Here is a 20,187-nt window from a genome sequence, read left to right as displayed (position 1 = left end):
TTTGTCTTGTCAGTAATATTATGAAACATTATTAAAAAATACACGTTTTTTAAATACATATATAGATTCTGTATCAATTATATTATATGTTTCTTTAATTTAATATAAATCTAATAGATAGATAATAATTAATTTAAAAATTTGTTATTTTTGTTTAATTTTATATAATTTCAATAATTAGATAATTATAAATTTAATGTTTCTTTCATTACACAATATTTGAAATATATAAATTTCAGTAACAATAATTTACAATTTTAATCTCTACTACTATTAGAAATTGACATTGTATTATACAATAATTTTATTTTATAAGAATAATAAAGAAAGCATAACGAATTTTGTGTATGTTATTTTATTACTGTTAGCCATAACATTCTATTTTTATATTCAACATTTTTATTTTTAAATATTTATTTAAATTATGTAATGAAGAAAGAAAAAATAAAAATATTTTTAATATTGTTTCTTTCTAATGTAAAAAAATTTTTAATATATAATAATAATTTTTAATATATAATATATAATATCTTTTGCTAAATTGACAAGTTCTAAATATTTTACAATTATAAATATATTTTATTAATCTTTTTTAAATTTTATTTAAAAATACAAGAATTTTTTTTATCAAAAATAATGGAAATTTAAAAAATTAAATATTATAAAAATTTAATGATTATTTTTATTTCGAATGATTATATTTTTATAATGATATATTTTTTATAATGATTTATTTATTTTTTATAATGATATATTTTTGATAATGATTATATTTTTTATTTCGAAATTGTTTAAAAAAAATTAAAAATAATTAGAATATTATATTATAATATATAAATAATATATATATATATATATATATATATATATATATATATTATTTAATCTTTATTTTTTCTTGTATATTTCTTTTATTTATTCCATTTCTATTATTTTCCATTTCTTTATTATTATTATTTTTTTTATTTTAAATTAATTTTTTTTAAATATAAGTATAAATTATTTTTTTATTTAAATTTTAAAATTTTTTAAATTTTAAAATATTCCAATCAACATTTACAATATTTCAACATTTTACAATTTTTAAGTATTTGCATATTATATTTTTTCTAACATTTTACATTTTGAAATTTAACAAGGATAGTATTTGCAACATAAAAAACAATATTTTCAAACAAAAGAATTTTTCAATTTAATACTTTAATTCTTCAGTATTTAAAATTATATTATATCAATCATTTAAATTGTCTTTATCATTCTAAATCATTCATAAATCATTCATAAAAGAAATATTGAAACAATTTATTTAAATTTTATTTTAATGAAACGAAAAACAATTATAAAAAGAAAATCTAGAATTTATAACTTTCGTTTGTAATTAAATTTTTATTTGTTAAAATCTTATTTGTTAAAATAATTTAAAAAATTAAATTTATTAATTTAATAGTAATTAAAAAATTAAATTAATTATTTTAATAAAAATTAAAAAAATTAAATTAATTAATTTTTTCGTTGAATCAATTAACATTTTTTTATAACGAAAGCAATATTATATTACTGTAAATGTTTCTAATAATCGAAATTTAATAAAAATAAAAATAATAATATAATTTTATATTATTAAAATTAATAATATAATATTATTATAATTATTTTATTAATAGAATCTGAATTTCAAGTAATTATTATTGAATTAATTAAATAATGATCAAAGTTAAAAGGACGCCAAAATTCATCCATTTTTTAATATTCTTATTAAACGATTTAAATATTTTAAAATTTATTTAAATGTGAAAATAAAAAACATATATGTATGCGTGTTAATATTAACTTGTTAATTAAAATCTTTTTTTTTCATTATAATTAAACTGCGAGTATATTATCAATATAATGTAAAAATACACAATTTATTGAAATTATATATTTGAAACTTAAAAAGTATGTATCATATTATAAAGTTTCATATATTGTTTAATAATTAATTTTATAAATAATAATCAAAATATATTGAAAAATATTTATCGGATGCAATTTTTCATTTTAAATATAATATAATATAATTTTATATCATATTATATATTATAATTTTTCATTTTATTTTAATCATTTTATAATATAATATAATATAATATTTATAATATAATATAATTTTTCTTAATTTTTATAGGATAAAACAATTATTTATTTTCATAATTTTATTTTTAGTTTAAAAAAATTTTTTTATTTATATTTTTTAGTAAATAATGTATTTTTTTATTTTAAATAAACTATTATTAATGTTAATTAATGTTTATAAATATATAATTTTAAATAGTATAACTATAACATATTTTTTTATTTCAATTCATATCTAAAAATTATAAACTAGTAATTAATTTATAATTTTTATAAGAATAATGTATAAGATAATTCTATTTTATTTTTGCATGAAAATTAATATAAAATACTGTTTGATAAATTTTAATTTTTTTTAATTTTGTAATCTTTAATAAATATTTCTTATAGATTTTAATGTACTTAGTACAAATCTACAAATCGTTTTTCTCAAAATTCATTGTTTTTTAAAAAATTAATTTAAAAAAAATTTCAATTTTGAAATTTTATGCTTTTATAACAATTGTTTATTTGTTAAAATAAATTTTTAGGTATGTTATATATATATATATATATAGATTATTTATATATTATAGATAAGTTATTTATGATTATTTTATATATATAATATATATTCATATTAAGTAAATTATTGAAATTTTGTTTATTATTTGTAATAGATTATATATTTTATAATATTAATATTATATTAATATTATATTAATATTATATGAATTTATTATATTAATATTTATTTAATTGTTTAAAAACGAAAAATTATTCTGATACAATTCCTTACAGACAAATTTTATTATAATATTCATAAGATGTATTAATAATTGTTTTGTATTTAATTAAATGTGAAACGGATAACTGTAGGTTACTAGGTCGACAAACTGCATGACTGCATTGCAAGTGTATCCAAGATTAGCGATTAGATTGCGACGAACGATTAATTTTGTTCTCGAATTTCCTGCCCTTATGTTTTCAACTATATAGCACTTTCTCCAAAGTTGTTTTAAATGAAATAAAAAAAAAATTTATATTTTATTTATTAAATATATAATTTTTCATTATTAATATTTTATAATATAATATTTTAAATAATATGAAAGGGGATTAAATTTATTTTTACACGATTTTAGGAATTACGTATTTTTCAAATGATAAAAAATTTGTAAAATATTCTAATTGTAAATTTTAGGATTTTATGAATAATAAAAATTATCTTGTACGTGCAGTTCCATTTTATTATATAATAAGATATTTGCTATTATTTATACGCATCTTATGAACACTATAATTATGATATAATCTGCATGGCAAAAATAGAAAAAAAAAAAAATTTTTTTTGTTTAAGATTTCGTTTTTAAATAAATCAAATTTAAAAAATTTTTAAGTGAAATATGTTATTTTATAATTAGATATTTTTTAAATAAATTACAGAAGATAATTCTATATGAAAATAAACAAAAAAAAATTTTTTTTATTTAAAAATCAATTTTTCAAAAAATTGAATTTGAAAATTCGTCTTTTATATACTATTGCTTTTTGATTGTAAATATTCAATTTTAATTTTTTCAAAAATAAAGACATAAGCGATCAAATTTTATTTTATATTTTTCGTTTATTTTTACATGTACAAAGACATGTACAATAATCGTCTATTATTTATTTGTATCTAATTGGAAAATAACTAATTTCATTTGTATTTAAAAAATGTTAAAACTCAATTTATTTGAAAAAAAAACGAAAAAATATTCTTTTTTTTTCGATTTATTTTTAGAATAGAAACATAGAATCATCAGTTGCTTGTATTATGATTTCGGAAACATATTATATTTATAATTTTTTTTATTATATTATACTATATTATATGTCTTATATTATATATTATTATATTATATATTCTTATATTATTATAATGTATATAATTTAATTATAATTTACTATATTATTATATTTATTGCAATTTATATTTTATTATTTAGAAATTAATGATAAAATTTAAATAATTTTTTTTTAAATTTTTTTTATATATATTAAATAAATTGTAAATTATATATATTAAATATATATTAAATTATATATTAATTATATATTATATATATATTAAATTATATATATTAAATAAATTGCTATGCATACAAACAAATAATTTAAATGTAAACAAATTATTTAAAAAATGTTGTCAAATGTAGTAAAATCTTAGTAAATATGATTTTCATTTTCAAAAAAATATAATAACTTTTTCTGGAAATACTTTTTTATGACAAATAAAAAAATAATTAAGAATAGCAGAATTAGGATAAAATTAAAATAAACATATCTCTAATATTGTGGCTTATCAAAACATTTTTTAGGTATGTATTTTTCATAAGCTATTGCTAAGTTATTAACTTTTACATGTACATACAACGGCATTAATATTACAAATGAGAAGATCAGTCAAACTTCATCTATTGTAGTAATTTTGAAATGTATGATTGTATTTTGATCAATATGGAATTACAAGAAAGAAAAAAATATATGGTTCCAACAGAATCTTATCTTATCTTAGCATTAGTAATAGGAAACTGATGAATGAAATTTTTCAAAATAAATCAATTGAAATAATGAGCTAATAACATGTCATATCAATAAGATTGTCCAATTATTTGCTATATATTTCTTTTTATAAAAAAGTAAAAGTATTCCAATTAAAAGTATAATGGAATTATGTCAATGTATAAATAATATATATGCAAAAATAATATTTAAAAAAAAAGCAATATCAATATATTAATAAAAATGTATAAAAATGTATTCTTAATAATAGAAAATATGTTGAAAAATAATCATATTTAGATTATACTATTTTACTTATAAAAATATGATTCTGTTTAGAGTTTTCTTAGAACTACCATAACATACGAAATTCGATGAACAATCTCCAAGTGTATATTGAATAATATTAATAGTTAAAATAGTTAAAAAGTTAATAATACTAATAGTTGTATATAAAATTTGAAAATTAATAATTCAATAATGGTTTATGAAAAATACATATAATATTCTTGAATAGAATTCAACAAACTATAAGAATATATAATAAAAAAAAAATTGTTTTTAAAAATTTAATATAATCCTCAGAATTTAAAATGTGATTTTTATAGGGTTTTTACTGCACTATTAATTCAAAATCAAACAATTAAATGTTTCCTTTGATTATATAATTATATAATTATATAATTTTCATTTGAAACATTTTTTTTTATTTCTAATACTTTCAGAAATAATCAATACACCTCGCTTCATGTTGCAAATTTAAATTATTATACATAGTATTATATATAGAAATGAGTATATTTTTGAGTGAGACGAAAAAAAAAAGCAAAATGAAAAGCAAGAAGTTTGAGATAGTTATATATAATGACTAAGTAATATTTCTTTTAAAAAAATAGAATGATAGAATAATAGAAGAATAGAAAGAAGAGAATGATATTTTAGATATGTTATTTTATTCTATCACTAAATGATTCCTAATGAATAAAAAAATTTATTGTTTCTTATTTTCACAGATACTTATTTTTCTTATTTTATAAAAAAAGTAGGGATAATATTTATTTTGATCCAGATGATTGTTATTTATTATAAAACAATACTGTATAGAATAAATTTCGTAATGTAATGATTTTAAATAATTTTTAAATTATTTGTTATACAAAAAAATGTTATATAAAAAATATATTTATATATAAAAAATGTTATTATACAAACATGGTTTTTTTATATTATTCTAATATTTATTTATTTTCTTGCTTTTTTTTATTGAGATAAAAGTTATTTTTAATTTTTTAAATAGAGTTCTTAATATTTTTTTTAATTTGAATTAAAAAACCAAATTTAATATAAAAAAATATTATGATAAAATTAATACTGACTGAAATATTCTTAAATTACTAATATTATGTTAAACTATGCATCGTTACACGATTTATAATATAATATAACATTGTGTTTATAAACACTATTTTTATTACATGATAAGCATCGTTATCATGACATATTTCAGTATTTATAAGTATATTATAAATTCAATTATATAAAAATTTAATGAAAATGAAATTGTGGAAATGTCTATTACTATTTCATTATAATAATAATGAAAAATATTATATAATAATAGTTTATAATGCAATATAATTTATAAAAAATATTTCGAGGGTTAAGATATTATATCAAATTAAATACTTAAAGCCATCATTATTTTTTACTTTTTTAAAATTATAAAATATAAAATAATAAAAGAATATTGTTTCTTTAATATACAAAAATATGGATGCAATCAAATGATAAAAAATAAAGAATATTTATCTATTCTTATTTTTTTATTTATCTGTTATTCATAATCCATATATTAATACATCTCATATAATATGAGTATAGTAGTGATGTTTTTTTCATTTTTACAAATTTTATGAATAAAATTTTAAGAATCATATAATTTTATGAATAGTTTTTGCAACAAATTCAAAATACAAATGGTATATTTCTATAAATTGATGAAGTAATATTTATAAATTATAAATAAAAGTAAATCTAAAAATAAACTGTAAGAAAAAGTAAATTTAAAAATTATATATTAGAATTGGATAAAAAAAAATTCTCACTGGTTTTATTATATCATCAATATCAATTAAGTTTGATATGACATAATTGATTAATAGATCACTGGATCATACTTCATTAATGGATCGTTAACGAGTCAAATATATTTCACTTTTCTATAAAAAAATTATATTACAAGGTTTAGTATAATCTCAAATACATTTAAAAAAATTATAACTGTTGTCTTATAATGTTCGGCAATTACAAATATTAAAAATGTTTTTAAACCGCTGGATCGGATATGATAATAATATTAGATAGTTTACATGCCAAATTTAACACTGTTCGATTATAGTCCTTTAGAGAACATTAAAAAATGAAGTTTATTGTTAATTATCTACGACACTCGAAGATTCAAGAACAATATTATTAGAACGTATTCGCAATATCTGCAGAAATGCTTGAAAAAATTTTTCATAATTCAAATAAATAACTGCATTAATTATAATAAATAATAATTTAAATATCTCTTGAAATAAAACTTATTTTAAAAATATCTTAATAAATGAATTTTAAATCATACATTATAAATATTTTTTTATACTAAGTTTGATGCTTTATTCAAATTTAAGAAGAATTTAAGAAGAAATATTGCATTTCATTTAAAAAACTCAATATGATTTTCATATCTTAATAAAAAAAAATAAAGCAAAACGATTAGAATAATGTATGTCCTTTTTCAAATTTTTGTTTGAAATACTTTTTTTGGTATAAGAAATAATTTAAAAATTATTTGGAATCGTTATAATATATATATATATATATATATACATACATATAGAGTATTAATAAATTTATGAAATATCTATATTATAGAAGATCAATTTTAAAACTCAAAATAACAAAAGAAAACAAATATAAAAGTTGATATATATGTATTAACAAATGTCAATAAATATTGATTAAGATTTATTTATTAAATTATGAATTTAAGTTTAACATAAATTTTACATTAAATAGACTGTAATAGTTTAATGGAAACAAAGCGACCTCATTCTCTTTTTATCTCATTTCATTTAAACTTTGCAAATTTAAATTGATTAACTAAATAAACTTTAATAAACCGACATTTTTTTATAATAATTTTCAATTTGTTTTAGCTTCTAGAATTGACTTTTATAAAGAAATATATTAACACTCTGTACATGTATCTATATAAGATACAGTAAAAAATATACTTGCTTATGAAGTTGAATAATATTGTTTAAAATAATTTTGAATAACTTTTTTCTTATATATAATTGACTTTAATTTTAAAATTATTCGTAAATAATTTTTTTTGTATTATATTATTGAATTTTATATAATTCTATATAAAAATGTGATAGCTAGTGCATATGCAATAATAGTATGCACAAAAAATGAAAGAATTCTTCAATTTTTAGATAGAATTAAATAAATAAATTTTTTTGTTTGGCATAAATAGCTGTTTCATTTAATTTTCCTTGGAAGATTGGAAAAATAATTATTGTAATTTAGTTCTAATCTAATTTTTAATATAGAAATTAAATTTATATTACATATTCAGTATATTTTTTAAATATACTGGATGATTTATATAACTATTTCAAATTATACTTTTATATTAAAATTAATCAGATACACATTTATTTTAAAAAGAATAATACGATTCTTAAATGTAATATTGTATATATATTATAATATATTATAATATATTATAAGAAAGTTGTACATAGTTTTTTTTTATGGTGAATATTTACTATATAAAAAATATCATGCAAAAGAAAATCATATAAAATATAGAAACAAATATAACTATATATATATATTTTATATTTACATTTATATTATATTATATATTACAATATATATAATATATTTGAAAAAAATAGATTAATTAAAAACATCAGTATAGGATAAATTTCATATTGATTATAAAGATCAAAATATAAAATTTCGTACACAAAAATACTATCATACTTATATTTTACAAATATTTCAATTGAAACTTGTTTGTTAAATTATAAATAATTAATAAATTTAATAAATTTTAATAAATTTATTTTCGCGATTGAAAATACTATGCGACAGCAAATAGAATGGAGATAAAATGGAATCTTATCTAATCTATTTTTATTTTGTTTCATTTATCATAAACTTAAATTTCTTATAATTTAAAAAAAGCCTTATTATTATTTTATATAGTTTTACTTATTATATATAATATTACTTATTATATATTTATAAATATTTTTGTATACTAATATTTCTGTTTGATGAATTTTGATTTCTAGAATTAAATCTCTAAAAATCTTATGAATATATTGATATTCTATATATATAAAAAAATAAAAATTTATATTATTATATATTATTTATTTATTTATTTATTTATTTATTAAAGTTTCTCTTATATATATATATATATTTAATAATTAATTGAAATATATGTTTAATAATTAATATAATTTGTAATTTGTTTCCTCATATGTAGAATTTTATTATTAATCATTATATATCAACAAATTATCCTAAATTTTATTTTTTATTTTTTTAAATCTATTTTTATATTACTTTCTATTTTTTATTATAAGATTTTTTAAATTATTTTTATCACATTAATTAATCACATAAAATTTATAAATAATAATATATATATATATATATATATTATATTATATTATAATATATAATATTATATATATATTATAATATATAATATATATATTATTATATTATAATATATATTATTATATATTAATATATATATATATATTATTTTAGGTTATGGAAAAACTCATAAGGATGCAGCAAGCGTACGTACAACGCATTGTATACCAGCTGCTTGTGGTCTCTATTATTTCGAAGTGAAGATCGTCAGTAAAGGCAGAGACGGTTATATGGGAATTGGCCTATCTGCTCATGGAGTAAACGTGAACAGGTTACCAGGCTGGGACAAACATTCGTACGGATACCACGGCGATGATGGACACAGTTTCTGTTCTTCTGGAACAGGTCAACCATATGGACCCACGTTCACTACAGGAGATGTAATTGGTTGTGGTGTAAATCTTGTAGATAACACTGCCTTCTATACGAAAAATGGACATCATCTTGGTATCGCATTCACTGATCTTCCGGTAAATAATGAATCTCATCAAAATATTAATATTGATAAGAACGTTGATGTAACGTTTTTAACATTTTTTATAGATATTTAAATGTAATCATAGTATATTATTGAGACATATCTATTTTTTTTTATTTTTTATATATTTTTTTCTTTCTTGATAATATATATTAATCTTTTTTTTCTCTTAAAAATTATTTATAAATATTTTAATATATTTATAAGAAAAATTTTTAAAAAAAATTTGTTAACGATTAGTCATCACTTTATTAGCCAAATTTATATCCAACGGTGGGTCTTCAAACACCAGGAGAAGTAGTCGATGCAAACTTTGGACAAGAACCCTTTGTTTTTGACATTGACGACATGCTTAACGAACTCCGTGTCAAAACAAGATTGCAAATTATAAACTACCCTACACCAGATCATGGACAGGGTCAATGGCAAGCAGTTCTTCACAAGTAAGTTGAATTTTTATGTTTTCTTTATTTTTTTGTTATTAAAAAATTCTTCTAAATTATTAAACAAATTAAGTGTCTTTATGAAATAAGAAACAATGGAGATTGTTGAGAAAAAAAATTGTTTTTTTCCAACTAATTTCCTTTGAAATAGAAAAAAATATAAATATTTTTACATTTTTTATAAAAAATATTATATTTTATAATAATAATTTTAAAATTAACTAATTTTATAATTAATAATTTAAAATTAACTAAGATGTTTTATAGAGTTTAAAAAATAAACAAAATAAAAAAAATATTGAAGAATTTTTGTATGTTAATTGCATTATTTTTAATCTTTTGCAAAAAATAATCTTTTTAATTTCTAAAAAAATTAATTTTTATTTCTGTGGTACTTCTGATCTGAAGGAATCTGAATTATGTAAAAATTATTTAAAAATTATTGATAAAATTTAATTTTTGTATTCATATTAAATACATATTAAATACATAATGTATAATTTTTATTTAAATTTAATTTTTACTTTTTAATAGATAATTTTTAAATTTGCTTTAGCTTTCATATAAATTTCAATCATTTATTTACATAATTAATAAACAATAAAATTTACATAATCAATAAAATAAAATTTTTAAATATCTATTTGAAATTATGTAGTTCTAATAATAAGTTCAATTAATTATTTAATTATACATTAATAATAATATTATATTAATAATACTAATTTATTATATTAATAATACTAATATCAATTATATTATTGTATAATTATTTATGCAAACGAATTCATTTTTTATCTTTCAAATTGATTAAATTCGAATTTAAAATTTCGTCCGCAATTAATAGAAAATTGAAAAAACTTTGTTTTAATTTAATATTGATTGCAAATAAGTAATATTATGCATACATTAAAGAATAGAAATGAAATATTGTTATTGTTATTGAAATATTGTTGAATAAATTAGAATTATAAAATATATTACAAATACAATATAATATCACATATGGTGAGCTATGAATATATGAATATAAAGAAAATTGTTTTCGTTTTTGTTGTCTGTCTTTCTTTCTTTTCTCTTCTTTTTTATTTTTAGAAATTTGTTTATGAAAGAAATTAAGAAGCTTTTTTTAAAGATATTACTTTTTTTTATCAATACATTTCTGTTTCATAGTTTAATAGTCTATAAGCAAATAATTTTCAGTATAAAAAATATATTTCTTGAGTTAAGCTCCTAAAAGAATTTGATATTTGAATTTTTAATGATTGAAATTGATATTTGAATTTTGTTATTGTGTGTTCATTTCATATGAAAATGTTTAAATATTTCATAAATTATGCTTGATACAAAAAAATATTTTAGATAAATTTTGATTGAGTATGATTGTATATGTATTGTATTAAGTATGATTTGAGATACCGTAATGATATGTTTAACTTCGCGTTAAATTTGTAAAATCTTATAAAGATTTAATTTTTAACATTTCATTTTTTAAATAAAAATTTTTATTTTTTATTTTTTCTATTATTTTTATTTTTAAGAATCTATATTTTTCATTAAATATTTTTGTAGCTCAAATTATTTTCAAAATATTATTTATTTATATATTTTGCGCAAACCAATATTAAAATCTAAGATATTGAGCTAAATTTGATGAGCTATTTACATTAGTGTTCGTTGTATATTGCATGATATTATTGTTTATATGATTTTTCTGCGTAATTTATTCTATGTATTCATCTGTTTTTTTTAATGAATGGTAGTTTTGATTTAATTGGATAACATATAATTTTTTGGATGTCATGCAATTTTTCACATTTTACACAATAAGTTAGATAATAAAACTAATTCTATTATTTACTGTATTGAAAATCATTTTTTAATAAATAATTGATATTAAGTCTAAATTATTTCCTATATTGATTCTATGTTGAAATTTAGGAAACTGAAATAGTATTAGAGTGTCCCATAAATTTCTTTTGCACCATGTTAGGAATGACCTTAACTGTTATTTTTGAATATGCAGGATTATCTATATTATTAGCTATTTATGGCATCAATTCCAGTCATTCCAGAGCTTTTAAAGTACGTTTCGTTGGTGACAATCTCTTTTAAAACTTTTTTCTATACCGTTCAATATGAATAGTCAAAAGAAGCATTTGCAGCATGTTATGCTTTATTACTCTAAAAAAGGTGATAGTATAAATGCAAGGTGATAGTATTGCAGACAAGATTTATACTATTTACGGGAGTGATGCTACAAAAACTATTACGACCATCCGCAATTGGTTTAAGAGATTTAGAACTGGCAATTTTGATTTGAAAGATGAAGGTCGCAGCAGCCGCTCAGCAACGACGAATATGGACTTTATCAATACGGACCATGCTCGTTGAAAATTCGCGATATAATATGCAAGAGATAGTGGATGCCACTAACATTTCCAGGTAAATAATCACTTGATCAAGATGAAATATATCAAGCGATGTAAAGTTTGGATTCCACAACTATTGAGAGACAGAGATCGACTTTATGAACCGTGTCTCTATGTACGATTTCCTTCTCTAGCGACATGAAAGAAATTCTTTTTTAAAGAGGCTTGTCATTGGAGGTGAAACTTGAATTTTCAAATATCAAAATATGCATCGAAAATGCACTTGATTTAAGGACAATAGAAGAATTCAATTGTCGCGAAACCTAGACTTTACCCGAAGAAAATTTTTTTATCCATTTGGTGAGATTGGAAAGATGTAGTCTACTATAAACTCCTTTCTCAAAGTGAAACCATTTCTAAACCAATTTTGGAAAATATTGCAATCAGCTTGATAAATTGAAACATACTATAGCAGAAAAACGATCAAAATTGGTGAACCAATGAGGCCATCACGACAATGCAAAACCACATGTTGCATTGATTGTAACAGAAAAGCTGTTACAATTTAATTGGGATGCTCTACTGGGATCGCATCTACTCCCCAGATCTTGCTCTATCCGACTATTACTTGTTCCTGTTATTAAAAAATTATCTCCATGATAAATGGTTCTTCAATTCAGTAATTCAAAAAATTATGAAATTTTGAGAATATGTGTAGTATATGTAATTATTTAATACAAAATATATTTTTCTGTTTAAATTTATAATAATGGATTAAAAATAAGCTTTACAAATTCTTAAAAAAGCCTTAAAAAAATCTGTAAGCGAAATAAAAACGCACTTCGAGAAATATTTTGCAAATAAAGCGCAACAATTTTGGAAAAAGAGAATAATGAAGCTTCCTGAGAGATGGAAGATGATAAAGTAGAACGGTTCATATATAACGCCTCTAATTAACCTTAAACAACAAATACCATGTATTTATTTCGTATCAAAAAAAAGAAAAAAACTTATGGGACATCCTAATATATAAAAGTTAAAATTGTAACATTATAATATCAGTACATTAAATATATAAAGAATAAACTACGCAGAAAATTTTTTACATAAAACAATAATATGTGTACATCGAATGCTAATATTAATAACTTATAGAATTTTTTTTTATTAATTTATGCAAAATATACATATGAATATTAGTTAAAAAACGATTTGATGTTAGTTATAAGAATATTTAATATATTAGTAAAAAATATTTAGTTTAAACTATGATAATTTTTACATTGTTTTTTAAATTTATTAAATATATCGTCACGATTAAATGTGTCTTCCTTAATTAATTAATTAATTATATATTTTTTCATGTTATGTTATAATGGTTTTCAAAATATTTATATATTTCTCAATTCATTATATATTCAAAATAGTGTTACTTTTGTGTTTCACAAAAATTATTCTATAAGAAATATGGAAAGATCATTCAGTGACATATTAAGTTCTTCAATTCAGTAATTCAAAAAATTATGAAATTTTGAGAATATGTGTAGTATATGTAATTATTTAATACAAAATATATTTTTTTGTTTAAATTTATAATAATGGATTAATTTATAATAATGGATTAAAAATAAGCTTTACAAATTCTTAAAAAAGCCTTAAAAAAATATTTTATTTTATTTGCAAAATATAAAAGATAAAAAAATTTTAAAGCAAATATTATTTATTTTAATTAGATTTATCAAATAATAAAATTATTTTAGAATTAATTAGATTTATAAATTATATAAATTATAATTATAAGCGAATAATAATTTTTTTTAAAATATGTTCTTTAAGGAAAATCTTTGGTTTGAATAGTTTTGATACAGTGTTATTTATTTTTTAACACAAATAATATCTTTTAAATATTTCTTTTATTAAGTAAATTAAATATTAAGTATTCGAATATAATCTAATTTAACTATTTCTCAACAATTGAAAAATTTTTTCATTTTATTACATGATAAATTTTTACATTCGCTGCATGATAAAATATAATATTAGATTGTTAATAATGTTTTTAATATACTTTATAAAAAAAAGCATATTAAAATATAATTTATAAATTGTAATTTTATAAATTATAAAAATAAAGTATTAAATATAATTATTATAATATAATATTATTATAATAATATAAATATATAATATAATTATATATAAAAATATAATTTTATAAATTATTATTATTAGATTATTATTATTATTTATTGAAATGAATAATCTAGTTAACATTTCTTTTTCATTTGTTCATAAATTTGTTTTGTGATTTTGTTTATACAATTTTATATTTTGAATATTTTCAGTAAATTATTAATTTTGTTGTTAATTGAATGTTGTTAATTATTTTGAATATATTTTGAATATAATGAATATAATGTATCCAATTAGATAAATTAAAAATGGCAATAAAATATTCTAGCCTTGCAAAAGAAAAAGAAAATCAGAATATTTTTTTCATAATATAATATTATGACAAAAATTATGTAAAAGTGATAGAGAAATTTATTACAAATTATTATTATTATTTATTTATTATTATATTATATATATATATATATATATATATATATATATATATTATATAAAAAATAATTATATTTTTGCATAATATGTACAAATATTATTAATTTTTCTTTCAAATTTTTCTTTAAAATATATTATAATAGAAAAGAGCTGAATTTATGAGATGACTTAATATTGAATTTTTTTAATATTAAATTAAAATATAAGTTAATATTAAAGAAAATATTATACTGTTTCATAACTATTTAAACATTACGCCGATTATTTTATATTATTTACATAAATAATTATTATTTATTACATAAATAATTATTATTATTACATAAATAAAAAATTGACTTTACATAAAAGAATTTTAATAATAAGAAAAATTTTTGCTTATAATTATTTTATATAATTGTATTATTTTTAATTTTTTTCTAATTAATTAAACTTCATTCACAAATTGCTTATTTGACAAATTTCACCAATTATGAAAAGATAGAATATAAATAAATAAAAATAAAATAAAAATTAAAACATTTAGCATGTATATTTGTATTGTAAATTATATTAATTATTTATAAATTATAATTCATGAAAATCAGATGATTGCTAACTGAATATTTCTCATGGAAATTTCTCATGGACTTGTTCATCAATTAAACTAGCAGAAAATAAAGTAGATATAAAATTTCTAAATAATAGAACTATATAAGAAAATACTAATTATAGTTTAATAATTGCAAAATCATAAAAAAAGTAATAAGAAAGTTATAGTAAAGTCAATTTAAATGTACGACACAATTATTAAATTGCATATATTTTTATACGATGGAAATTTTTTATAATTGTAATATTATAAGTCGAGTATATTGTGTAGTATTGTAATCAAATTATTACAAATATTATCAAAATATTATTATTAAATTTAATACTAATAGTATTAAAATTAATACTATTAAATTTTGATTACTTGTTGTAGAAAAGTTTCTTAACTATAGCTAATTATGAATTATATCATGCCTATTATTTTTGATTAGAAAAATTTCATTCAATAACAAATATATACTTACATATGAAGTAGTTCATATATAATGAGTTTCAAAAAACATAAAATCTATTCTGTAACTTCTATGGATATTCAAATTTTCGATTGTATAATATATAAGCCTCTTGAAAAAATTTCAAATGATAGAATAAGTGTCATGAGTTATATTTATTTAAATTATTTCAAAGTATTTAAGTTATTTCAAAATAAAATACAATGAAAACTACTCTAATATATACAAACAAATATGTCTGATATGATAATGTTGCAGAATTTATTTTATATTTATTTTTTTTATATATATTTTATATATATTTATATATATATAAAATATATATATATATATATTATTTATTTTATATATATTTTATGTTTCATTTATTTGGCATAAGTGGAAGATGTTCAGATAATTATATAATGTTAATATTATAATGTTAACATATTCATGGAATATTTTCAGAGAATCAAAATAAATATAAAAATTAATATGTATTATAAACAAAAATGTCAATTCAGATTTATTTATTAAGTTATTTATTTTAGTTTATTTATTAAGTTTATTTATTAAGTTTATAATTCAAATTTATGTTAAATGATTAAAATCTATTAAAATCTATTAAAATCTATAATTAAGATCTATCTTTGTTATATTATCGCATTATCTTGTTTTATCGCCTTGTTTTATCTAACACAAATTTAAATTGTTTATATTTTAATAAATAAGTTTCAATTAATACTTTTGTATATTAAATTTTCTTTGTTTTGATTTTTAAAATCGATCTTTCAAAGAGATTCTATATATATATATATAAAATATTATATATTATTATATATTTAATAACTAGATAAACACTAGATTTATGAACATTGACTATACACCTTCTTTTTATTGAAATCCATTTTTTTGACGGGTATATTAAATTGCAATTTTTTTTGTAAATTATTTATTTTAAATCTATAGATTTTTATTTACTTTAATATATTTTTTACATGTAAACTTTATCTTGGATGTACACTTTCCGCATATATACTTGTTAGATTTAATGCAAATATAGTTAAATCCCAGACAATGAATTGAAGCTGGTATTTTGTTTGTCGTGATGGTCATTGCCCATGAGTCTAATTGAAAGAGAAAATTCTTTCGAAATATGTTTATTCCAGTGATCTCTTTGTACAATATCTAGGCATTGATGGTTGCCAAATAATAATATAAATAATAATAATATAAATAATAATAACAATAAAATATAACAATAAAAACAATAAATAATAATAACAATAAAATAATAACAATAAAAACAATTATAAAATATGTGAAGGAGCCATCTACGAGATCCTGCTTTCACAATATTTTCTTCATTATCAGCATCCTTTATTTCACTTTCGCTTTTAATATCTGAAATAATACACATTCTTTTTTTTTTTACGATATGTATTGCGATAATTTTCATTCTTCCTGTCGTCAGAATTCTTCAATTTCGTTGATATTGTTAAATTCTTCCACGCTTTCGTATAATTCGTTCCGAATATCAGAATCCGATCCAAATCTTCATTTATGCTGGTTATTCTTTTTATTCTTTTTATTATTCTTTTTTATTAATGCAATATCTTTTGAAGACTTGCCCATAATAGATATTATTAAACCATAGATATTATTAGTTAAATAGGTAAAATATAAATATAATGTAAAAAATATTTTTTTTTGGGTAGGTTTTGAAAATACTTTGAAAAATTTAAATCTTCAATTATAAAAATAAATTTTTGCTAAGCTTCCAAATAGCACTTATTTTTTTCAAAACGCACTGTTGAAATTATCTCTCATGTGGATCTATTTGTTTTATAAAATAATAAAACAGATTTATTTATAAAAATCTTTTCTCTGCAAAATTCATCGTTAAAGGGATTATTTGTTATCATCACAATTGTAAATAATTTTGATCATATATTTATTGTTAAACAATCATTATTTGCTTGGTATTCATTGTTATTTCATTTTTGTTATTTCGCAATAATTGATCTATATAAATTAACTCGTCAAATTGAGGGATTTTTGTAAATATAGATATACAATATCTAAAAATAATAAAATATAAATTCCAGAGAAAATGAGTAGAAATATACATTTACTGCATTATATCATTAAAAACCAATATGTAAAGAATAATATTTGCATGTTCAGAATTTTTAAGCATAAAATCGAAAATCCATCAAATTGACGGATTCAGTAAATCTAGTGATAATATATATATTCTATATGTCCCAAACATTTGTTCAATATTTTAAGACACTTTGTATATTAAACCTAAATATATTCTATATATTTTCAAAATTTTATAATTTTTTTTAATAATTATTAAAATTAATTAATAATCTGAATTGAAAGAAACTTCTTTTAAGTAAATCATAATTTTTTAAAGTTTTTCACAAATTGTAATGTATTTCTCAGAAATGAAAAATAAATATATAAATGCATTTATTATAGTTAAAGATAAAATAAAAAATGTTTTAACATTATATTATGTATATTTCTTTATTTATTTGTAACAAAAAGAATTATCTGACTTATACTTATTTACTATATTTCGAATAAATAATATAATTCTAATATAATTTAAGATTTGGTATATTATTAATATATCTACTATAATCACTTTACTTTTAAAATAGCATTATTTAGGAAAATATTCTAAATTTACAGAATAATATAAATATATTTATTCTTATTGTTGTCAAATTTTAATAAATTTGTAATTGTTTAACATTATATAAATTACACAAATGATTCCCAAAGTAATTGAATTATTAAAATGATTTGAACTATATTTTTACGTATGTATATTTAAATCTTCTTTAAGATTTTCAACTGTAACAGAAAATCTTTGAATTAAATCATTATGTACACAATAATCGTGATGAAATATTACATTCTTCTCAACTATTAATTAGCATATTTTTATTTAGATAAAATTTATTATATTTTTTTATTATAAAAACTCTATTAACTAATATATTTTTATTTACATATAAAATTTATTATTATAAATAAATATAAATATCTTTATATATGTATTGGTTCATAATAATTCAATATAATAAATCAATATCAACATTGTAATACGATTTCTAAATTTTAATATATGGATTTTCATATTTTAATACTGTTATTGTTTGAGCAATTCATTTTTGTAAATCCAATATTCTATTAGAAAGATATCCAATATTCAATTCCAATAATATTATGAAAGATCCAATATTCTATAAGAAATTCTATTAGAATAAATTTTATTTATTCTTGTTTAAATAAATCATTTAGCTAATTCAATTTTGTTAAATTCTTTTTTATTGTATGTATTGGATGAAAGATGCTTTAATAAATTATTTATGTTTTCAATTGAATTTTATAATCAGTTTTTTTAAAAAAGAAAATAATTTAAATAAAAATCTATATTATTTCAAATACATACAACAAAAAAAATAAAAAAAATAATTTTTTATTTGAAAAATTTTTATTGTTTCTTATATAATAAATTTTAGAAATTTTTTATTATTTTCTTCAGAATGGTGTCAACATATTTAGTCCATCACGGTTATTGTGCTACTGCCGAGGCATTTGCCAATAGTACTGGTCAAGGATTTGAAGAAGATCTTAATTCCATTAAAAATAGACAAAGTAAGTACATAATAATCATTTTCAATATTTTTTATTAATTTAATTAAAAAAATAATTGCATTGAACTAATAATTTTGAATATTTTTTATTAAAACTATTTGATATAATAGATTCATTGTGATATAATAAATAAAATAGATATATTTAATACATTTTAAAAACTAATTATACTAAAATTTTATAATACAAAATGATACAAAGAATTTTATTTTATTAAAAATTATCAAATATATATATATATATATATATATATA

At 17.3% G+C, this 20,187-nt stretch overlaps 1 protein-coding gene across 2 annotated transcripts in view; it reads left to right on the top strand.

The window, feature by feature from the left end:
- The window catches only part of LOC122714535 (ran-binding protein 9), a 34,176-nt gene that overhangs the window by 3,473 nt on the left and 10,516 nt on the right, over positions 1 to 20,187 (top strand). For both annotated transcript variants that reach the window (XM_043935962.1, XM_043935961.1), the window contains exons 2-4: positions 9,490 to 9,845; positions 10,109 to 10,296; positions 19,821 to 19,933. In XM_043935962.1, coding sequence (XP_043791897.1) covers positions 9,490 to 9,845; positions 10,109 to 10,296; positions 19,821 to 19,933 — 657 coding nt within the window. The remainder of the gene's footprint in view (positions 1 to 9,489; positions 9,846 to 10,108; positions 10,297 to 19,820; positions 19,934 to 20,187) is intronic.

This window comes from Apis laboriosa, unplaced genomic scaffold (genome assembly GCF_014066325.1).
Source record: "Apis laboriosa isolate Shangri-la unplaced genomic scaffold, ASM1406632v1 scaffold30_cov140, whole genome shotgun sequence".
Lineage (NCBI taxonomy): Eukaryota > Metazoa > Arthropoda > Insecta > Hymenoptera > Apidae > Apis > Apis laboriosa.
This window is presented reverse-complemented; position numbering and strand designations above follow the sequence as displayed.